Here is a 24,464-nt window from a genome sequence, read left to right as displayed (position 1 = left end):
CAGCTGTAAGTGTTCCTCTGATTCTAGGAGTGGGTCAAGTGGGTTATTCACAAAATTATACCAAGGGTAAAAATAAATCCGATCAATTCGAAGACTGAACAAAATTACTTTTATGTGACAGTTTTTTATATGAAGAACACATAATTTAGTGATGATCTGCTTTTTTGTTTGTTATCTGATTCTTCAATCCACAAAGACATAAATTTGTTATAGATAAGGGATTTCAAAGATCATAAAAAATCAGTGAAAGTAATATTTATGTTCAATCTGATCACAGCAGAAAATACATCTTTTTTTTAAATAAAACATTTGACTAATGTTAGTTTCACTGGTACTTACTTATTTTCCATCATCAATAAATCAGATGCATTGACACCACAACTGTGAACTGCAACTCTTACCTACAAGAAAGGATAATAAAAAAAATCAATGAATCACCATAAGGTAGACCGTATATAAAAAACAAATTTAATAACTTCACACTACTAAGTCACTAAATGAAAGGATCACATGATAAGTCTCATCAGCATAAAGTCAGCAAGTTTACGTGGGTGTGGTGTGAGGCTGAACTCCAGTAAAATGAAAACGCTATTGATTAGCAAAACTTGTACATATTTTCCACCTCATTCTACCCTTCAGGTGGATGGGACTCTGCTGAATGAGTCTGAAGCATTAACTATTCTAGGTGTAACTTTTGACTAATATCTTACTTTTGTGAGATGCCTAATGAAAATGATATTGTTAAGATACAATAAAGTTTGTTCATACTTACCTGGCAGATATATATATAGCTGTATTTCTCCGAAGTCCGACAGAATTTCAAAACTCCCGGCACACGCAGTGGTCGGCCAGGTGGTTAGTACCCATTCCCGCCGCTGGGAGGCGGGTGTCAGGAACTATTCCCATTTTCTATCCAGATTTTTTTATTCCCACTGTCTCCTGAGGGGAGGTGGGTGGGTACTTTGATTATATATATCTGCCAGGTAAGTATGAACAAACTTTATTGTATCTTAACAATATCATTTTGTTCATGAAACTTACCCAGCAGATATATATATAGCTGAATCCCACCTTTGGAGGTAGGGAGAGACAGAAAAGGATTTTGGAAACATATTACATGCAGATGAATAACATCTTAGTTCCTTACCTGTTAGCATAGCTGACTTCGTGATTACTGTCAACCAAGTCTGCTACTGCTTTACTAGAGTCTCCAGCAAGGTAGTGACCTATATAGCTGGTGAGTTCTAGATGATCTGTCAACGGGAGCGTGACCACAATGTGACTAGACCATTTTGACCATACTATGAGGGCAACGAAGTAAAATTTTACCACCTGACCAGCCTAACAATTTTCATTACCACATCACTTAGGCTAAAGGAAAGGAAGTCCGGCTCAGGCGGACGACCTTACAACCATAAATCAATCCATAAAAACTCACCTACCCATTTCCTACAGGGTGGGATGAGTGCTACTTCCAGCCCCCAACAAAGTGTCTGCTGCGACGTATGGTCCAAGCGCATAGCAGTTCTCGTATGTCGTCTTCACATCCCGCAGGTAGTGTGAAGCGAACACCGAGTTGCTGCGCCAAAAGGTGGCACTCAGAATGTCATTGAGTGCCATGTTCTTTTGGAAAGCTACCGAGGTAGATATAGCCCTCACTTCATGGGCATTCACTTTCAACAGCTTAACATCACTGTCTTCGCAAGATGAATGCGCCTGTCTAATGGTGTCCCTCAAGAAGAATGCCAGAGCATTCTTCGACATCGGTAAATCTGGTCTCTTGACCGAACACCATAAGTTGTTAGAAGGACCTCGACATTCCTTCGTTCTTCGCAAATAAATCTTGAGAGCCCTGACAGGGCACAGGACTCTCTCTGGCTTTTACCCAATGACTTCCGCCATACCCTTAATCTCAAAACTTTTGGGCCAAGGGTTAGACGGATTTTCATTTTTCGCTAGAAACGTAGGACTTAATGAGCAAACAGCATTATGTCCCCTAAAACCAATATGCTTGCTAAAGGCTTGAATTTCACTAACCCTCTTCGCCGTCGCCAGAGTCGTTAGGAAAATAGTTTTCTTAGTAAGATCCCTTAATGATACATTCTGAAGGGGTTCAAAGCGACTTGACATTAGGAATTTAAGTACTACATCCAAATTCCATGATGGTAACTTAGGTTGAGGAATCTTTATAGTCTCGAAAGACCTTAAAAGATCGTGGATATCTTTATTATTTGCCAAATCAATCCCTATATGTCTAAAGACTACAGATAACACGCTTCTGTAGCCTTTGATTGTCGAGACTGCAAGCTTTAGGTCGTTTCTCAAGTAGAGCAAAAAGTCCGCTATTTGGCTCACAGAGGTCATGGTAGAGGAAATGCGCGTTCTTCTGCACCAACTCCTAAACATAGCCCACTTCGATTGATAGACTCCAAGCGTGGAAGCTCTTCTCGCATTGGCGATTGCTTTTGCAACCGGTCTTGAAAAGCCCCTCGCTCTGACCAACTTTTTGATAGTCTGAATGCAGTCAGACTCAGAGCGGGGAGGTTTCCGTGGTATCTCTCGAAGTGGGGCTGTTTGAGTAGATCTGTCCTCATGGGCAATGTCCTCGGGAAGTCTACTACAAAGGACATGACCTCTGTGAACCACTCCTTTGCTGGCCAGTAAGGAGCGATTAACGTTAATCTCGTCTCTTCTGACATTGCAAACTTCTTCAATACTTCTCCCAGAATCTTGAACGGGGGAAAGGCGTAAAGATCCATCCCTGTCCAGTCCCAAAGAAGTGCATCTATTGCTATTGCTCCTGGGTCGAGTACGGGGGAGCAGTACAACGGAAGCCTCTTTGTTCTCGCTGTTGCAAAGACGTCCACTAGAGGACGTCCCCATAACTTCCACAGCTCTCGACACACATCCTGATGTAGAGTCCACTCGGTCGGCAGCAGTTGACCTTGCCGACTGAGGAGATCTGCCCGGACGTTCTCCACGCCTGCAACGAACCTCGTTAGAATCGTTACTTTCTGAGTTCTCGCCCATAACAAGATCTCTCTCGCTAGGTTGAACAATGATCGCGAGTGAGTCCCTCCTTGTTTTTTGATGTATGCCAGAGCTGTGGTATTGTCTGAATTTATCTGAACTATCTTGTTTGAGACTTTTTCTTTGAAAAACTGAAGTGCCAAGTATATGGCCGCCAGTTCTTTGAGATTTATGTGCCAGGACACCTGTTCCCCTCTCCAGGTGCCTGACACTTCCTCCCTCCCTAATGTCGCTCCCCACCCGGTGGTAGACGCGTTGGAGAACAACACTAGGTCGGGGCTCTGAAGTTTGAGGGATGTTCCTTCCGAAAGTTTCGCAGGATCGAGCCACCACTTTAGGTGATCCTTTACCTCCTTCGGGATCCTTAAAATTGTCTCCAAATTTTCTTTGTCCTTCCAATTCTCCTTCAGGAAAAACTGGAGAGGTCTGAGATGTAGTCTCCCCAAGAAAACAGACTTCTCCAGCGAGGAAATGGTGCCCAGCAGACTCATCCATTCCCTCACCGAGCATGATTCTTTCCTTAAGAAGACTGATATTTTTTCTAATCCTTGCTGTTGACGTCCCTGGGACGGAAAAGCTCGAAAAGCCACTGAATCCATCTGAATCCCCAGATACACGATGGACTGTGTGGGGATCACCTGCGACTTTTCAAAATTCACTAGAAGTCCCAGGGACTTTGCTAGAGTTAAGGTTGATTGAAGGTCCTTCAGACACCTTGCTTTTGACGATGCTCGAATGAGCCAGTCGTCTAGATATAGAGAGATCCTTATGTTTCCAAGATGAAGCCACCTCGCCACATTCTTCATTAGAATTGTGAAAATCATTGGTGCCGTACTCAGACCGAAGCAAAGAGCTCTGAATTGGAAAACTCTTCCCTTCATGACAAAACGCAGGTATTTCTTCGATCGGAGATGTATCGGGACGTGGAAATATGCGTCTTGCAGGTCCAATGATACCATCCAATCGTTTTGTCTTCAGGCCCCACAAGCACTGACTGAGGTGTCTCCATCTTGAACGTCTGTCTCTCTATAAAAAGGTTTAGACTGCTCACATCTAAAACTGGCCTCCAGCCTCCCGACTGTTCGGTACCAGGAATAACCTGTTGTAGAAACCCGGGGACTGAAGGTCCTCTACTTGTTCTATTGCTTTCTTCTCGAGCATTTGTTCGATCAGATCGTACAAGATCTGTTGTTTCTCTCCATGGTAAGAGGGTGATAGATCTATAGGTGTTGTGCACAATGGAGGAGGCTTCAGGAAAGGTATTTTGTAACCTCGCTCGATGACGTTGAGCGACCAGCTGTCTGCCTCTATCTTCCTCCAGGCTTCTGCAAATAAATGAAGCCTGGCACCTACTGGCGACTGAAGGACTCCCTCCTCATTTTTTACCTCTGGACTTAGACTGAGCTTTGCCTCTAAAGAGTCCTCTTCCTCTAGGAGAAGGTCTAGAGGATGCTCCACCTCGAAAGGGCTTTATTTTCTTAGAAAACTGGGTTCGTGTTGAAGTCGAAGGAACCGCAGGACGTCTAGAAGATTGTGCTAAGAGGTCCTGAGTAGCTTTTTCCTGTAGACTTCCAGCTACATCTTTAATCATAGCCTGGGGGAGGAGATGGTCAGAAAGAGGAGCGAAAAGCAAATCTGCCTTCTGTGTTGGAGATACTGCTTTGGTAGTAAATTTACAGTAGATAGCTCTCTTTTTCAGGAGCCCTGCACAAAAATGTGAAGCCAATTCCTCTGAACCATCTCTGACGGCCTTATCCATACAAGCGAGAACACTGGATAGCTCCCCCAAGCTAATTGAGTCTTGACTACGAGACTTAGTGTCAAGCAGCCCCAAACACCAGTCTAAGAAATTAAATACTTCAATTGTCCGAAAAAGACCTTTCAGATGGTGGTCTATCTCCGCCGGTGTCCACGTTATTTTAGCTGACGAAAGAAGAGACCTTCTTGGCGCGTCCACCAGACTGGAAAAGTCACCTTGAGCCGATGCGGGAGCCCTTAACCCGACATCCTCACCTGTATCATACCAGATCCCAGCCTTGCCGCAAAGTCTTGAAGGAGGCTGGGCAAAGGAAAACTTTCCTTGAGCTTTTCTAGACTCCATCCAGTCTTGCACCTTCTTAAAAGCTCTCTTAGTTGAAAGAGACTTTGTCATTTTAACAAATCCAGGAGTCTTATTTGTTTTTGACAACGAAAACTGAGAAGGAGGCGACCGAGGTGCTGCGGGTTGAAACTCTTCTCCAAATGAATCCCGAAGCAATCGAACCAAAACTTGATAATCGGAAGAATCTGGCACAGCAGGTTGATCCTCTTCCGTTTCTTCTGAAATATTACTCAATCCTCCCTCATCTATCGGAGTGACCAAGGGGACTCCCGAAGCTGGTGGTACAAGTCCTTTCACTCCGACCTTTAATGAAGATCGCTGTTTTGACGTGCAAGAAGCATTCTGAATATTAATATCTAAAGATTCAGATAAAGCGGTGCCAATCTCTTGCTCATTCTCTCGATGGGAGTCTCCTCGAAAAGCCGATTGCAGGTGAGGTTCCATACTAATACCTTGTTGTGATACCTGATGAATATCCAAAAAAGCGTCCGTTTGAACGTCACGCTTGGCAAGAGTCCGAGCGTCACGCTTGGCGTCCAGCCGAGCGTCCCGCTTGGCGTCCAGGTGAGCGTCACGCTCGGCGTCCATCCGAGCGTCCCGCTTGGTGTCCAGGTGAGCGTCACACTCGACGTCTATCTGAGCGTACCGCTTGTCTAAATAAGCGTCCCTGTGAACACCCCGCTCCTTCCGAGTCGACCCAGGAGCTTCGAGCTTTTCAGACTGCAGAAAGCCTCATTTAGCAACCACAGGATCGTCCGTTCTTGGATAAAGCGAGCCCTTATAAGAAGAAAAGGGAACGCCTCGAGAGTCTGGGCGAAATTTCTTCCTTTCGATCTCAAAATTACTAGTAGGAAGTTTTTCATGCTCTTTCTCCAACTGCAGGTGAGACGTACGAAATCTAGAATGAGTACTCACAGGCGAAAGAGACGATCAGTCCGCCCGTGCGGGAGACCTCTTAGATCTTTTAATCGGTAATTTATCATCTTTTCTTCTCGGACGAATTTCTGATTCTCTCTCAGCCAGCAACGAAGCAAGTTGTTGTTGCATCGACCTGATAACACTCTTTGTTGTAGAAGATTCTTTTTCAGGAGAAAAACTGATCCTATGAGAAGGCGAGGGGCGAGGGGAAGCCCTATCCCTTCTCACAAGACCCGTTCTAGTTCTATTCTTAGAACGACTGGGGCACTCCAAGGCGTCCTCGTCAGATGACATCATAATTCTCCTTTGAGGAGAAGACCGCAAACCAACAGGAGAAAAAGGACGTGAAGCGTCTTCTTCCCTGCGATCAAAGGCTCTGGCTGCCTGTGCGACACCTTGAGTTTTCGATCTTTTTTGCGGTGGAGAGTAATCTACGCCTCGAGGCGAAGCCCGTAACGAAGAAGCAGCGCAAAGAGACTCTGCGCCCTCCTCTGAGAGACTACTGACGATGGCCGCTGGCCGCCTGTGCGGCATCTAACGTCATAGCTCTTTTCAGAGGACGCGAGCGTCTTCTCATGCTCCAACTCCTGTTAGGGGAGGACGCCTCCGAGGACGAAAAGCACTCGCGGAGGATACGCGCACTCGCACACTCTTTGGCAGCCTGGGGATCGTCTACAGGTTCTGCCGAAGGGACGCCAGATCGGTGGGGGTTCCCCGTAACCCTCCTGCGGCTTTCGACATGTCCGTCTTCCTGGGCTTGGAAGTTCAACAGAGGTCCAGGCCTAGAGGCATTATAGGGCCGATCTGACGCCCCCTCCACAACACTGGGGGGATTTTCACTGCACTTTTGTTCACTAATAATGCTTTTACCCTCCAAAGCGAGCGCTTTAGATTCTAGATTTCGTATTGATTCCAGAATCGTAGAAAGGGCATTGTCTTCCACTGATTTTTCAGGGCCCGAAGGCACAACAGATTTAGGTGTACCAACTACTGAATGCATAGTAGGAGAAACCTTACTACCCTTACTTCTACTGACTGATACACTCCTGGAGGAAGACCTCCGTATCCTATCACGCTCCAATTTCCGCACATAGGATTCATAAGCCTTCCAACCCGAATCAGACAGACATTCACACTCCTTACAACGGTCATTTATAACACACGTATGTTCTCTACAATTACTACATATTGTGTGTGGGTCTACCGAACCTTTCGGTAGCCTCACCTTACAACCTTCCATACAACACACTCTGGTGCTAGATGAACTAGTCCCAGACATCTTAGTTAAAGGAAAAAACCAAACCAAATTCAAATCCAATCCACTATCAGCGTATGCCTAGTCACAATCCACGTTCGATAACCAAAAAACAAACAGGATACTCAAGTAACAGAGAAGTTTTCGAAAATCCTAGACGGAGGTGTTGAAAACAGTTGTTATCAACACCGGCGACAGAAAAAATCTGGATAGAAAATGGAATAGTTCCTGACACCCGCCTCCCAGCGGCGGGAATGGGTACTAACCACCTGGCCGACCACTGCGTGTGCCGGGAGTTTTGAAATTCTGTCGGACTTCGGAGAAATACAGCTATATATATATCTGCTGGGTAAGTTTCATGAACAAAATAAAAGTTAGGTGTTATACATAAGCCTTATATATAACATTTTAGGTAATTTATCCTCTATTTACTAGAATACTGTTCTTGGATGTGGATGTCTGCTTATGCCAGAGATTTAAATCTTTTATTAGCTCTTTTATATAGTGGTTCACGGTGGTAGGTTTCTGTTTCCAAATACTATCAGCATTTGGGAATTGGACCACTGACACATGGTCTCGTTGGTCAACTTTTTGTAAGTTGTATTTTATCAGAGATTTTTCCCATTCACACTGATCCCTGATCCTCTTTTCCTGCCAAGAGCAACCAGATTTGCTGACCAGCAGCACCAATATGCAGTAAATGTACCTCACTATCAAACTTCTCAGTTCCATGGTCCACTGGATTGTGGAACAGTCTTACTGAGGATGTGCATCTGGAACTTCAAAAGTTCAAGCGAAGATGCAGTGCATTACTACCCTAATATATAATTCTCCTTGTATTTCAATAATTTACTTACGTATGAGCATTTTTATCTGTTTATTAATTTCTTAATTTATCTTTTCTATTTTAAGTCATCTCTTTTTTTTTCTTTCTGTATCACCTGTTACTTGCTTCTAATGAACCATATTCTTTGAAAGCTTGAATTTCCAGTCAGTAGCCCCTGTTGGCTGGTTCTATAAGAATAGGTTTCATCTTTTGAATAATAATATGATCCATAAACACATTCTGAAGGGCAAAGCACTTTGACAAGAAGTATGTCTCATATTAAAATCACAATTTTTTAAAGTAAATTGTATTTTTCCTAACTATACGAACCTGAGGTCCTTTACATTAGGAATTACTTTCAGCATAGGATGGAATACAGCTGTTAAATTTTTTAACAAGATGGTTGAGCAGTAACTACCGTCTGATAGGCCCGCCTGCTTGGATGTAAACTCCACTTTGCCTTTTGGCCCAGGTTTCAGATTGAGGGGTGGCATGAGGTGGGCATTAATGTAAAGGACCTCTGGTTTGTATAGTTATGAAAAATACAATTTACTTTACAAAATTGTGATTTGTTCCTACACGATATACAGAACCTCGGTCCTTTACATTAGGAAGACTCACTGATTGGTGGGAGGAATGTGAGTGAGCCTCTAGAACTGACTGGAGTTCAGCACACCTGGACTATTCCTCTTGCTCGTGAGAGTGAGGAGGAGTGCCCTGCCTCTGACAACTTGATCGGAGTATAGGAGCTACATGATAGTCAGACTTCTGGGCCTTTTCGAAATGCGTGAGGAATCGTAACTCATCAGAAAAAGGGATGGAAAGAATATTTAGAGTCGGAAGCATTAATGCAAAGTTCTGGGAAGGGTTTGCATTATTGCTAGTCTCCTTCCTCCCCTTGCTAGAGGAAGGAAAAGGATTGCTTCTATCATTCTCATAACAAATATAGAAAGGAAACTCGATATGCAGGCTTACCGTATCAAACGCCCGACCAGCTAGTGTGAGTTTGAGTCCTGTCCTCAACCTGAAGGAAGAGGAGTAAAAGGACGAGGAGGGAAAAGTGGAGGGGCCAGTCACTCTCACATCCTTCTTACCTCTGGAATAGCATACCAAAGGCAAGATGCAACGTGTCCTCCTGAAGGAGCTGTGTAAGCAAACACAACATGTGAGCGCCCACCACCGGTCAAAGGAAAACAGGTTATAAGGACCAGTGGGCAGACCTGAAGGAAGAAAGATATACGTAAATGTGGTCGTAATGAGACAGCATCTATCTTCCAGTATGACATACTCTTCGGAGTGATGAAAAGTACCCAGCCACTGATACTGTTTGATCTCTGAGAGAGCAAACAGTGGAAGTATCCAACTGCAGAGGAGTTTCTCACGATCTTGTAGGACTTGGAGGAAGATGTGTCATTAGACATTTCTGCATTGGAAGTCAGCAGTGGATAAAGGTATCAACACTCAATGAAGGGTGTTGATCCCTCGTAGGTACAGCAACACACCAATAGGACAAAGTAATGACTGATCTGGATCAACTAATACAAAGTCCAAAGCACAGAGAACAAACCATGCAAATCATCTTCACTGTTCGCCAACGATGTTGAGACGAGATGATGATTCTCGCGAGGTATGTGCACATCAGACGAGAGTCAAATGCCTTCTAGAGACTGAGGCCCCCGTGATGGCAAGACAGCAAAGTTTCTCATCAGTAGTTGAATCTTAACTAAGAAGAAACAATACTACAGTTGTATTGGAGAGAAGTGAATTTTCACGATTCTGATTGTAGAAAAAGTCCCATATATGACACCAACCAGTGAGGATGGCTCTAATCCCTGGTGTTTTACAGAGGACTGAAAAAGTTATTCCAGTATTTCATTGCTGCTCAACAAGAAAGTCAGTGCTTGCAACAAAGGCGGAAAGTCTTTAAGAAATGAAAACACAGGGATTGTACTGCCTGAAGAACTGCTTCTTATGGGCTGGATCAGGAAGGAATTTTCTATCTACTCTGGAAACAGAGCTTGTTGGGCGGGGAACAGGTGAAGTCTTCCGTCATTCATTTTTATTTCGATGTGAAAAAAGAATAACTGAACACCTTATGAATTAGAAAATGTATATTAGAAGACAAAACTCACAATGTCTGAAGAAAATCATTCTGCATCATGGCAGTGGCTGATGGGGCAGGTGCGATGGAACAGAAGACTACAGACTTCTGTTATACCGTGGGGTAAACAGAAAGATGATAATGAGTCTAATGAGATGTATCTCTGTGAAAATTCTCGCAACAGCAAATGTGTAGCATGAGACATGGGCCTTATGCAAGAATTCTGAGCCAACCAGAGACCTAAGTCTGTGATGGCTTAGAACCATCGAGCGCAAAAAAAGACACACTCGAGCATCTGCATTTTAACTGAACGGGAGGGAAAGAAACCCTCTTGTTTGGTGATAATACAAATGTGGTGTTCATGTCAAACAATACCACTAGACATCTCAAAATAAAAACCAGAAACTCCTGGGAGGCCCGAAAGGCTGTCCTGAGTTTCAGGTTAATTAAGAGAAGGTATTATTCGTCTCGGTCACATACCAGAAGAATTAACTTCCAGATATGCGCCTATTACTCGGACAGTGCAACTGATAACAGACGCATATCGCAAGGAGAATATGCTAGCATATACGTAGGTTCCTGTGGATTGTGCTCCAGCCTAATTCTTCTTCATTTGAGAGACAAGAATAAGGACTGGAAGCAGACCTCCTTCATTCTCAAATGAAGAGTGAAGGTGAAGTTGTCGCGAAGGGAGATTTCTACAGTGATAACAGGACCTGAAGACAGACTAGTTCAATCCAAACTGGTTTTTCCCAAAACAGTAGCACTGGAGAAGCGTTCAAACTTCTCGGTGCTATCCATCCTGAACAAATTGACGTATGTTCGTTCAGATATTAAGATTGAACCAAAAGCATAGTTTCTCGGACTCAAACTCTGGGGAGTAGACTTTTTAGAGTTCCTCTTATTCCATTCTTCATCCTGGTGCAACCCAGAAAATCAAGGGAAAATAAGAGAGGAGAATTGACTGTTCTTGCTCGCTCTTCTCTGAACTTGCTGTGTTCTCACTGTCACTTGCTATGCATCTATCTTCTCTGTGATCAAACCTCACGAAGAGGACTACACAGAGAACCTCCATATCTCCTTAAGATGCCTTATCCCGAAGGACAGTGACATCGAACTTGGCACCTGAAGAATAGCCATTCTTGGCTTTCACAGGTAGGTGCGAGTCACCAATGGGGCTCGGTCCCTTCTCTAGCCCTGCACCACTCTCATGAAGGAGAGAAGACTACCTATCACTGACTGTGGGTGTACAACACCCTTTGGAGGTTTTACACTCGGCGAGACTCGTACACGAGTACCCAACAGCCTCAGTTCCATGAGCAACACCCTTGGAATCAGAGACAGTAGAACAAACCTGGATTCAAACTCCTGGGGCTCCAGAGACACCATATTTTGGGAATAGTGTCCAGTTCCTGCTCCTCCCAAGGGACAGGATGCACACCCTTAGAAGTCTCGAGGCGAGACTTCTTAGGGGCAGAGAAACTATCTTCCTCTTCTTAGGCTGTGAAGCCTTCAAAAAGGGAGGTGAGGAGGCGTCAGATGACAAAGACGAAAAAGATGACCCCTGTGAAAACTCGCTGCAACATGGGAAGGGAGGGTGCTATGTCATGGCAAGGGACCGCACTGATCAAGAGCAGAGAGTTCGTTCAGTAGAGCCAAGTCAAGTGAGCTGAGCAGATCACCACTACATAATTATGAGTGGTAATTGTCAGTAAAGAACTATCTATTTTCCCAATTAACTGGTCTCCTTCGAGGCTGAAGCTCCAAGAAGGATAAAGAGGGATACTGTGTCTGCTGTTCCGTACGGTTCGGACCCGCCTCGCGAGTCCCAAGACACAAGGGGCGGTACTCGACCATTCACCTAGAAGGTGTTGCATGCAGTACCAAGCTTTGCATAACTCCAAACCAGACTGAAGAGCAGATTCATCTGTACTGGTAAAGACTCGTCTCGCTATCCAAGCACTCGTGATTGTGAGCGCTAGAATTTGTAAGAATTCCCATGCTTGGTGAGAAAACCTGACCCTTGCAAGACAATAATTGGGCGAGCCTTGTCTCACTCTGGTTCATGGCCCCTTCTGAGCGAGTAGAGGCCTGAGTACAATACACTACTGGTGTCTACTACCCTCCCATCTTCTTCGCCCGATGAACAAGAGATATTTCCACCAAAGAGGAAACAGCAAGACAGGGGAGCTTACGGGGAAGAAGGAACAACGACGATGGATCGGCCACCATGGGAGTCGTCAGGGACATGTAACCCTCCAATGAAGCCTTGAAGCCTTCCCCTGAGATCGCTTCCTCCCTTCATACCTCCCCCACTGCGCAGATAACCAGGACACACACACATCACAAGATATATCTCTTGTGTACTCGTGCCCTCTACATTTAGCGCAAAGGGCATGAGGGTCTACTTCAATACAGGAGTGAAAACTCCCACATTTCCTACTCCCTACCCCAGGGGATATCCTCTGGGAGAAGGAGGCTATGTAAATCTTAACCCTCTTACGCCGATTGGACGTATTAAACGTCGAGTCAAAATGTCTCCCGTATGCCGATTGGACGTATCATACGTCGGCTCAAAAAAGTTTTTTTTAAAAATTCGTGGAAAAATACTTATAGGCCTACCAGCCGAAAACTTTTGAATCACGCGCCTTGGGGGATGCTGGGCAGGCGCAGGCGCGCAAGCGCGAATTTCTTTCTTATCGCACTAAAAAGTATCAGTGACACATATCGGAAATTATTTCGTCACTTTGACATAATTTTTGCACCATTTTAAATTATCCTTTACATGAAGTATTATATATGAAAATGTGCGCAATTTCATGTAAAATACAACAAAAAAATACTCATGATTGTAGCTTTTATCAGTTTTGAAATATTTTCATATAAATAACAATAAGTGCAAAAACTTCAACCTTCGGTCAACTTTGACTCTACCGAAATGGTCGAGAAACACAATTGTAAGCTAAAATTCTTATAATATAGTAATATTCAATCATTTGACTTCATTTTGCAACAAATTGGACGTCTCTAGCACAATATTTCGATTTATGGTGAATTTATGAAAAAACTTTTTCCTTATGTTCGTGCGATAACTCTTCCGATAAATTTTTTCGTGCGATTGTCCTAATGTTTGCACCCTTTTAAATTTGCCGTTACATAAAGTTTTATATATGAAAATGTGCGCAATTTCATGCACAATACAACAAAAAACAACCCATGGTTGTAGCTTTTATCAGTTTCGAAATATTTTCATATAAATAACGTTAAGTGCAAAAATTTCAACTTTCAGTCAACTTTGACTCTACCGAAATGGTCGAAAAACGCAATTGTAAGCTAAAACTCTTATATTCTAGTAATATTCAATCATTTACCTTCATTTTGCAATGACTTGGAAGTCTCTAGCACAATATTTCGATTTATGGTGAATTTATGAAAAAAAAAAACATTTTCCTTACGTTCGCGCGGTAACTCTTCCGAAAAAATCAGAATTTTTTTGTGCGATTGTCGAAATGTTTGCACCATTTAAAATTAGCTGTTACATAAAGTTTTATATATGAAAATGTGCGCAATTTCATGTAGAATACAACTAAAAATGATTGAAGGTTGTAGCTTTTCTCTTTTTACGAAATATTTGCATATAAATCACGATAAATAGAAAAAAAACCACGTTCGGTCAAATTTGACTCTACCGAAATAGTTGAAAAACGCAATTGTAAGCTAAAACTCTTACGGCCTAGTAATATTCCATCATTTTTCTTCATTTTGAAACAAATTTGACGTCTCTAAAACAATATTGTGATTTATGGTGAATTTTTGAAAAATATATTTACCTTCACTCCGCGCGCCAATTCGCGGCCACAAGTCTCCGAAAATACGTACATCGCATTATCCTAATATTTGCTCCTTTTCATATTAGCATTTTTATAGAGTTTTATATATCAAAATGTGCGCAAATTCATGAAGAATACAATAAAAAATAATTGAAGGTTGTAGCTTTTTCCATCTCCGAAATATTTGCATATAAAAAAATATATAAAAATTTCGACATTCGGTCAAATTTAACTCATCCGAAATGGTCGAAATCTGCAATTCTAATCTAAAACTCTTACAGTATCGTAATATTCAATCATTTGTTTTAATTTTGAAACAAATTGGAAGTCTAAAACAATATTTAGAATTACGGTGAATTTTTTAAAATAACATTTGTTTACGTCCGCGCATTACGAATTCGTACATCATTTTGTGATAATATTTTTTCGGTGTTGCTTTTATTGTTTTACTATGTATTATATATCAAAATGATTGCAATTTAGTGTAAAATACAACGAAAAAAAAAGTAACTCCTTAGCTTTGACCGTTTTTTGCACAGTGTGATTTGAATACAATTATCTATGAATTTTTTTTTTCGCTACCATATAGTATCGCATTATTTACATATGATAATGATATTATTTTTCATTTCTGATGATTTCATACTAAACTTCAGGCAATAACAAAAAATGAGCCAAAAATGAACTCTTAATCTTCAAAACTAAGCGTGCTGTGATTTTTTGAAAAAATTATTTTTTCCGCTTCTGCGCTCACTCCAAACCGGCGACGGCATACGGGAGAGGTTTTGATTTTTAGTGCTTCGACGTAAGAGGGTTAATATTGCATGCTGCAACCCAAGTAGTATACACAAAAACACAAACACAACAAAAATTAAAGATCTCACCTCATGTGAAAATTGAAAACGAACAACAGCAGTCAGGCAGAGAAGTGAAACATGTCCTCACTCGACGGCTGCTAAAGGCAAATTGGAGCGTTTATGTCCAGTCGGGCGAGACTCCAGACTAGCGGACAATAGATAACTGCCTAATCACCTTGTTTGGAACTTCAACGGCCATTTTCCAGCCTATGCTGAAAGTAATTCCTAATGAAAAGGACCAAGGGTGTGTATATCATGTAGGAACAAAACATCAGTTCTAAAATAAAAAAGGAAATGTCTTGTTTTTTACATCAAAACAAGTGGACAAAATGAAAGCATAGAATTTTTACATTCCAAAATTTCATCAGTACAAACAATAGAGTTCAAGAGCCTTGTTATATAAATACTTAAGTCCAAACAATATATCAATACACTTACTTCACTGGCAGCTAACTTCTTCTGAGTCATTTCAGTGATTTCCAAACTAGTTCCAAATTCTTTCAACACTGCTGCTTTGTAAGTGGATGCATTGTTTATAGAGGAAATGGAAAAAGTCCTTGAAAGATTCTGTGCTGAAGGACTTGAAGGTCCTAACAGTCTTGTTCCAATTCGAAGCAAGTGAGACAAAGTTCTTGCTGTCATCTGCAACACAAATACGGTATATAGTACATGAAAGTAACTTCAATTAAAATGGTAGAGGTACTCTTATAGTGTCTTTACCATATTTCAAAAATTCAAAAGGATGGAAAATCAAGATAAATTTCATACTACTACACTACCATACTAAGTTTGATACTTCACCAATTCTTCTTCCCTTGTAACAATTTGCTACCATCCCTATACAATTTCTAACAAATTATAAAGTAAAATATAAGAAAATCAAACAACTATTTCAAGGAAAACCTTTAAAGCATTGTACAAATGGCTTTCAATTACAATACAACATTGGTAACTAATCCAATTACAATATAGAACAGTCTACACTTGACAAAACTGACTGAATTTGTTTAGCAAGTGGAGGGTTGCCTATTCTTCTACCTGCTGGTGTCATTGTATACTTTAATAGCTGAACACTGCAAGGGTTCAGCAATCACTCAATCAGGGAGGAAATCCCAACTCATGTGAATAAAATCACTAGTGTGACCATCCAAGTGAAAAAATGGTCAGGATTCAAGTGTCAAAAACAACTTGCCTAACATTAAGAAATCAATCTTAGTCTTTCTAGACTTGAGGATAAGATACAGGTTGATTTGTAAAAAGATCTGGCAGGGGAGCTATTTTCATAAGACCTTTCTTGTGAGTCAGTTGCAGCCTTTCAGGACTGATATGTTTCTGAACATCTTCCAATGGCTGAAGATGGATTAAAAGATATCAAAGTAAGCCTCTGAAACAAGAGGTCAAACCCAATTGGTTGACCCATAAGTTAAAAGGATAAAGATTTCATGAAGAACTTTGACTTACACTGGCATCCAGGACATTTTTAATAAGACAAATTATAAATGTGTTACACATTGTATTTTAAGGGTAGTTCTATTCCTTATCATCGCTGTGACTCTTAAGCTTTGAAAATAAAATGGTTAAGTATGATGATGAAACTCTTCTAACAGCTATCCAATCTTCTTTGATGCAAAATGAAAAAATGAAGTAGTTGCTTGTCTTATAAAGATACAAAGGAATAACAAATTGCAAAGTCTGTGAGGTATGCCAATGAACTGCCACAATATCAACTCATTGACTAGGCAGTGTCATACACTGCATCTAACCACCATAATATCCTCTAGTGTTATTACATACGATCGTTAAAATGTTATTAAACAAGACTACTGAGTCACCTGTAAAAGCTCATAAGTAAACCAGAGATGAAGTCTGGAAGATGGGAAGAGACTAAAGGGAACAGATGAAACGGAATGCAACAAGGAACAGGACAGTCATATAACTAAATCTTAATTATAGGTGACACTAAATAAAACTATAAATACAGTAGATGGATACCAGTTTACAGTATTTTTCTCATGTAAAGCATAAGGCAAGCTAATATCAACAGATATTTGCATGTTAATATACAAAGATATTATCTGATGTCTCTAATGCTTCCCTGAAAATCTCACATGTCTCTGTTGAATATGATATTGTAATGATACAATTAACCCTTAAACGCCGAAGCGGTAAAAAAAAAAATGTCTCCCGTGTGCCGGAGACGTTTCAGAGTGAGCGCGGGAGCGGAAAAAATATTTTTTTCAAAAAATCACAGCGCGCTTAGTTTTCAAGATTAAGATTTCATTTTTGGCTCCTTTTTTTGTCATTGCCTGAAGTTTAGTATGCAACCATCAGAAATGAAAAAAATTATCATTATCATATATAAATAATGCGATATATGATAGCGCAAAAACGAAATTTCATATATAATTGTATTTAAATCGCGCTGTGCGCGAACCGGTTAAAGGTAACAAGTTAATTTTTTTTTTCGTTGTAATGTACACTAAATTGCAATCATTTTGGTATATAACACATTGTAAAACGATAAAAGCAACACAGAGAAAATATTATCACAAAATAAAGCATGAATTCGTAACGCGCGTACGTAAACAAATATTTTTTTCAAAAATTCACCATAAATCTAAATATTGTCCTAGAGACTTCCAATTTCTTTCAAAATGAAGACAAAGGATTGAATATTACTATACTGTAAGAATATTAGCTTACAAATGCAGTTTTCGACCATATCTGACGAGTTAAAGTTGACCGAATGTCGAATTTTTTTTATATATATTTTTTTATATGCAATTATTTCGGAAATAAGAAAAGCTACAACTTTTAAATATTTTTCGTTTTATTCTACATGAAATTGCGCACATTTTCATATATAAAACTCTATGAAATGCCTAATATGAAACGGAGCAAATATTCCGAGAATGGGACTCACGCATTTCGGAGATTTGTGGCGGAGAATCCGCGCGCGGAGGGAAGGAAAGTTTTTTTTTTAAAATTTTAAAATTCACCATAAATTTAAATATTGTGCTAGAGACTTCGAATTTGTTTCACGATGAAGATAAATGACTGAATATTACTAGACTGTAAGAGTTTTATCTTACAATTGCGTTTTTTCGACCATTTCGTAGAGTCAAATTTGACCGAACGTGGTTTTTTTTCTATTTATCGTGATTTATATGCAAATATTTCAAAAATGAGAAAAGCTACAACCTTCAACTATTTTTTGTTGTATTCTACATGAAATTGCGCACATTTTCATATATAAAACATTATGTAACGGCTAATTTAAAATGGTGCAAACATTACCACAATCGCACGTATGATTTTTTCGGAAGAGTTACCGCGCGGACGTAAGGAAAAAGTTTTTTCATAAATTCACCATAAATCGAAATATTGTGCTAGAGACTTCCAATTAGTTGCAAAATTAAGGTAAATGATTGAATATTACTAAAATATAAGAGTTTAAGCTTACAATTGCGTTTTTCGACCATTTCGGTAGAGTCAAAGTTGACCGAAGGTTGAAATTTTGGCACTTATCTTTATTTATATGAGAATATCTCAAAACTGATAAAAGCTACAATCACGAGTATTTTATTGTTGTATTCTACATAAAAATGCGCACATTTTCATATATAATACTCCATTTAACGGCTAATTTAAAATGGTAAAAAAATTATGTCAAAGTGACGAAATAATTTCCGAGATGTGTCACAGATACTTTTTAGTGCGGCAAGAAAGAAATTCGCGCTTGCGCGCCTGCGTAACGATTGTAAACAAAACAACACCTTGATCCGTGAACTCCCAGCATCCCCCAAGGCGCGTGATTCAAGAGTTTTTGGCTGGTAGGCCTAAAAATATTTTTCTGCGAATTTTTAAAAAAACTTTTGTATGTCGACGTAAAATACGTCCAGTCGGCACCCGAGAGACAAAAAATGTCGACATAAAATACGTCCAGTCGGCGTTTAAGGGTTAAGTTTGTTCATACTTACCTGGCAGATATATATATAGCTGTATTTTTCCGAGTCCGACAGAATTTTAAACACTTACGACACACGCAGTGGGAGTCAGGTGGTTAGTACCCATTCCCGCCGCTGGGAGGCGGGTATCAGGAACCATTCCCATTTTCTATTCATAATTTTATTTCCACTGTCTCCTGAGGGGAGGTGGGTGGGTACTTGATTATATATATCTGCCAGGTAAGTATGAACAAACTTAATTGTGTCATTACAATATCAATTTGTTCATGAAACTTACCTGTCAGATATATATATAGCTGAATCCCACCTTTGGTGATGGGAGTAGACAGAATAGAAGATTTTAGGGAAACATATATATGCAGATAATTGATATCTTGGTTCCTTACCTGTTAGCAGGTAAGGAACCAAGGCATACCTACCAAAGGTATCCCACTTAGACTAAGCTAATGGAAGGGAGATCCGCTCCAGGCGGTCAACCCCAAAACCATAAAACACAAGTTAAAAACTCACCTAACCATTAAAGGATAGGATGAGTGCTACCTCCTGCCCCCAAAACAGTGTCTGCAGCGACGTATGGTCCGAGCGAGCAGCAATTTTCGTATGTTGCTTTCACCTCCCGCAGGTAGTGTGAAGCGAACACCGAATTGCTTCGCCAATAAGTGGCGCTCAAAATGTCTTTGAGTGCCATATTTTTGTGAAAAGCCACCGAGGTAGCTATAGCCCTCAACTCGTGGGCTTTCACTTTTAGAAGCTTCATATCACTCTCACTGCACTTTTCATGAGCTTCCTTAACCGTGCTTCTTAAGAAGAACGCCAGTGCATTCTTTGACATAGGAAGATCCGGTTTTTTCACCGAGCACCACAAGTTCTCAGAAGAGCCTCTGCATGCTTTGGTTTTCTGCAAATATAATTTGAGAGCCCTGACAGGACACAGGACTCTCTCAGGTTCAGGTCCCACTATTTCCGACAACCCTTTGATCTCAAACGTCCTCGGCCATGGGTTGGAAGGGTTCTCGTTCTTTGCTAAGAACGTAGGACTTCGGGAACAAACCGCACTATGATCCGTGAACCCAATGTGCTTGCTTATACCTGGATTTCGCTAACCCTCTTAGCCGTCGCCAGAGCAGTTAGGAAAATGGTCTTCTTCGTCAGATTCCTAAGCGAAGCGGAATGGAGCGGTTCGAACTGACTCGACATCAGGAACTTCTTTAGGATGGAGAGCCTTCGTAGTCTCGAAGGATCTAATGAGATCATGAAGGTCTCTGTCATTTGCCAAGTCGAGTCCTCTATGTCTGAAGACTACAGAAAGCATGCTTCTGTAGCCTTTAATCGTGGGAACAGCTAATTTCGCTTCTTTCCTGAGGTAAAGAAGGAAATCTGCTATCTGGTTCACAGAGGTTGAGGTGGAGGAAATGCCCTTCTTCCTGCACCAACTTCTGAAGACAGCCCACTTCGATTGGTAAACTGCGATTGAGGAGGGCCTCCTTGCGGTGGCAATCGAACCCCTCGCTCTGGCCAACTTCTTGATAGTCTGATCACAGTCAGACTCAGAGCGGGGAGGTTTTTGTGGTACCTCTCGAAGTGGGGCTGTCTGAGTAGATCTTTCCTTAAGGGCAGAGTCCTCGGAAAGTCTACCAGGAAGGACATTACCTCTGTGAACCAGTCGGCCGCTGGCCAGAAGGGGCCGATGAGGGTCATCCTCGCTCCCTCTGATGCCGCGAACTTCCTCATTACTTCCCCGAGGATCTTGAATGGGGGAAAGGCGTAAATGTCCAGTCCCGACCAATTCCACAGTAGGGCGTCTACTGCCACTGCTCCCGGGTCCAGAACTGGGGAGCAATACAAGGATCGTGACGTCTTGCGACTTCGCCCATAACAGGACATCCTTCGCGATGGCGAACAGAGAAGGAGAGTGGGTTCCCCCCTGTTTCCTGAGGTATGCCAGGGCTGTGGTGTTGTCCGCATTGATCTGAACCACTTTGTTGGAGACTTCCTCTTGAAAGAACCTTAGCGCAAGGTAAATCGCTGAAAGTTCTTTGAGATTTATGTGCCAGGACACCTGTTCCCCTCTCCAGGTGCCTGACACTTCTCTCCCTCCTAGTGTTGCTCCCCAACCCGTGGAAGACGCGTCGGAGAACAACACTAGGTAGGGGTTCCGAAGCTTGAGCGAAAGCCGTTCTGCAAGCTTCTGCGAATCTGACCACGTACCCCTTCATGTCGTCGACAGCAGCGACTTTGAAATGTGAATAAGGTAAGTTGTATAATAATTTTTTGTTAGCCTTAAAACTAGTGTTTCGGTTAGTTCGAAGCCCAGTACTGAAGCACGTGTTCGAACAGATCTATCGGCCCGACGGCGGGCACGTAGGAACATGCATGATGCCGCAATTTGTATGTAAACTTGTGTTTCGGTTAGTTCGAACAGTAGTACCGAAGCACGTGTTCAAACACGTAAGGCCGTGGGGAACGAGGAAGGTGTTTAATATGATATTGTTAAACTACAATAAAGTTTTGTACATACTTACCTGGCAGATATATACTTAGCTATAGTCTCCGACGTTCCGACAGAATTTCAAATCTCGCGGCACACGCGACAGGTAGGTCAGGTGGTCTACCTTACCCGCCGCTGGGTGGCGGGAGTATGAACCAATCTATCTCTCCAGCCAGATTTTTTCTCTTTCACCTGTCTCCTGAGGGGAGGCTGGGTGGGCCATTAGACGTATATATCTGCCGCCAGGTAAGTATGTACAAAACTTTATTGTAGTTTAACAATATCATTTTGTACATGAACTTCCCTGCCAGATATATACTTAGCTGATTGGCACCCTTGGTGGAGGGTAAGAGACAGCTAAAGTAATAAGGAGAGATAAGAAACAACTGATGTTGTAGGATATAAATAACCTTGGTTCTTACCTGTTCAGGCAGAAGACTTCATTGATATTATCTCTGAGTCTGCGTTGCCTGGAGAGCTACAGCTAGGACGTGACCTGATGCTGAAAGACTCTCGGATCTACCAACTGGGATATGTGATCCCTTTGTGTGGTAGAATCCAAGTCGGATCCTGTTAAAGGGAGTTCGTCCCTATCTTAACAGGTCCTAACCATACTACTGCAAGGAGCCACACTCATCAGACCACCTAACCAAACTACTAAAAGATTAGTATTACGACCTAAAGAGATGCCTTCATGCATCCTCTTTAAGGCAACCAACAACAACAAATACAAGGGGGAAAAATTTATACTACTAAAAAAGGATGAGTTCCAGCTCCCTGCCCCAGCACTGAATCCGCAGATACGTACGGGCCCAAGGCGAAGCATTTTTCGTAAGTGATTCTCACATCACGTAAGTAGTGGTTCGCGAACACTGACTGACATCTCCAGAATGTTGTCTCCATCAGATTTCGCACGGACATATTCTTGTTGAAAGCAAGAGAAGTTGCTATGGCTCTTACTTCGTGTGCTTTCACTTTAAGAAGCCTAAGATGTTCTTCTCTGCAGGATCCGTGTGCTTCTTTGATGAGGCTTCTCAAGAAGAAGGACAATGCGTTCTTCGACAATGGACGAGTAGGCTCTTTTACTGAACACCACAGTACCTCTCGGTTGGCTTTCAGTTGCTCTTTTCTTCTAAGGTAGTATTTCACCATTCTCACTGGGCAAAGAGTTCTCTCGGGTTCTTCTCCTACCAAAGAAGATAACCCACGAATCTCGAAGTTCTTGGGCCATGGACTTGATGGGTTTCTCATTCTTTGCAAGAAAACCAGGAAGGAAAGAGCAAATGAGAGAGTCCTCCTTAAAACCCACATTACCATCAATCGCCTGAAGCTCACTCACTCTTCTGGCGGAAGCTAGAGCCATCAAAAACAGAGTCTTCCTTGTAAGGTCTCTGAATGAGGCTGAATTAGGGGGTTCAAACCTAGAGGACCCAAGGAATTGAAGGACTACATCCAAATTCCAGCTAGGTGTCTTAGGATACTGCATTTTCGTTGTATTAAACGACCATAATAAGGTCCTGTAGGTCCTTATCTTCCGATAAGTTGAGGCCCCTGTGCCTGAAGACATTCGCCAACATACTACGATAGCCTTTAATCGTCGAAACGACTAAGCCACATTCTTGTCTTAAGAATAAAAAGAAGTCTGCGATTTGATTCACAGAGGTACTGGAAGAGGAAACGTTATTCCTCTTGCACCATCTTCTGAAGACATCCCACTTCGATTGGTACACTCGTAATGTGGAAGACCTTCTCGCTCTAGCGATTGCCTTAGCAGCTGCTGACGAAAAGCCTTTCGCTCTGACCAGTTTCTGGACAGTCTGAAGCCAGTCAGACTGAGAGCGGGGAGGTTTTTGTGGTACCTGTCGAAGTGGGGCTGTCTGAGTAGATCGCTCCTTAGAGGAAGCGATCTTGGAAAATCCACTAGCCATTCCAGCACCTCTGTGAACCAATCTTGTGCTGGCCAAAAGGGAGCTATCAAAGTCATCCTCGCGGAATCTGACTCTGCGAACTTTTTTAAAGTCAACCCCAGAATCTTGAAGGGGGGAAACGCGTATACATCGAGTCCTTTCCAATCGAGTAGGAGGGCGTCTATCCCTATTGCTCCTGGATCCGAGATGGGAGAGCAATACAGATCCAGTCTTTTGTTCTTTGCAGTTGCAAACAGGTCTAAGAGAGGCCTGCCCCACAACTTCCAAAGGCTCTGGCAAACATCTTGGTGCAGAGTCCACTCTGTGGGAAGGACCTGATCTTTCCTGCTGAGATCTGCCCTTACATTCCTTTCTCCCTGTACGAATCTGGTGAGAAGTTTTATCCCCCTTTCTTCTGTCCACAGAAGAAGATCTCTTGCTGTTTCGTACAGAGAGAAGGAATGCGTCCCCCCCTGTTTCCTGATGTATGCCAGAGCCGTGGTGTTGTCCGAGTTTATTTGCACAACTGCTCCTGTCACATCTGACTCGAACTCCTTCAGAGCAAGCCACACGGCTATTAGTTCTTTCCTGTTGATGTGCCAGGAAGACTGGTCCCCCATCCAGGTTCCTGACACCTCCTTGGTTCCCAGAGTCGCCCCCCAACCTGTTTCCGACGCATCGGAGAACAACACCAGGCTGGGTTTCTGGGATTGAAGAGGCAGTCCCTGCGAGAACTTGTCGGGATCCGCCCACCATGCTAACTCCTTCTTGATTTGAAGAGTAATTGACAGGGAGAACTTCAAATCCTGAGAAGGACGACTCCAATTACCGATGAAGAAAGAATTGGAGCGGTCTCAGGTGCAACCTTCCTAGGGAAACAAATTGCTCCAGTGAGGAGAGCGTCCCCAGCAGACTCATCCACTCCCTCCACTGTGCATACTTCTTTCCCTAAGAAGGTTGTTACTTTTTTTTTTCGAGTCCCCGGGCTATCCTCTCCTGTGACGGAAAAGCCCGAAAACTCAGAGAGTTCATCTGGATCCCCAGATAAACGCACTCTTGAGCGGGAATCAGACTTGACTTCTGCAGATTGACCAGAAGTCCTAAGGAATAAGTCAAATCCAGGGTTTTCTTCAAGTCCTTCAGACAACGATCTCTGGAATTGGCCCTTATAAGCCAATCGTCG

The 24,464-nt window shown here is 42.2% G+C and overlaps 1 protein-coding gene across 3 annotated transcripts in view; it reads right to left on the bottom strand.

The window, feature by feature from the left end:
• Window positions 1–24,464, bottom strand: part of LOC135222633 (quinone oxidoreductase-like protein 2 homolog) — a 189,197-nt gene that overhangs the window by 156,095 nt on the left and 8,638 nt on the right. For all 3 annotated transcript variants that reach the window (XM_064260763.1, XM_064260761.1, XM_064260760.1), the window contains 2 exons: window positions 15,357–15,560; window positions 340–401 (listed from right to left, as the gene is read on the bottom strand). In XM_064260763.1, coding sequence (XP_064116833.1) covers window positions 340–401; window positions 15,357–15,560 — 266 coding nt within the window. The remainder of the gene's footprint in view (window positions 1–339; window positions 402–15,356; window positions 15,561–24,464) is intronic.

This window comes from Macrobrachium nipponense, chromosome 8, assembly GCF_015104395.2.
Source record: "Macrobrachium nipponense isolate FS-2020 chromosome 8, ASM1510439v2, whole genome shotgun sequence".
Taxonomy (NCBI): Eukaryota; Metazoa; Arthropoda; class Malacostraca; order Decapoda; family Palaemonidae; genus Macrobrachium; species Macrobrachium nipponense.
Note: the sequence above shows the minus strand (reverse complement) of the source record. Positions and strands in the feature narration are given on the sequence as shown.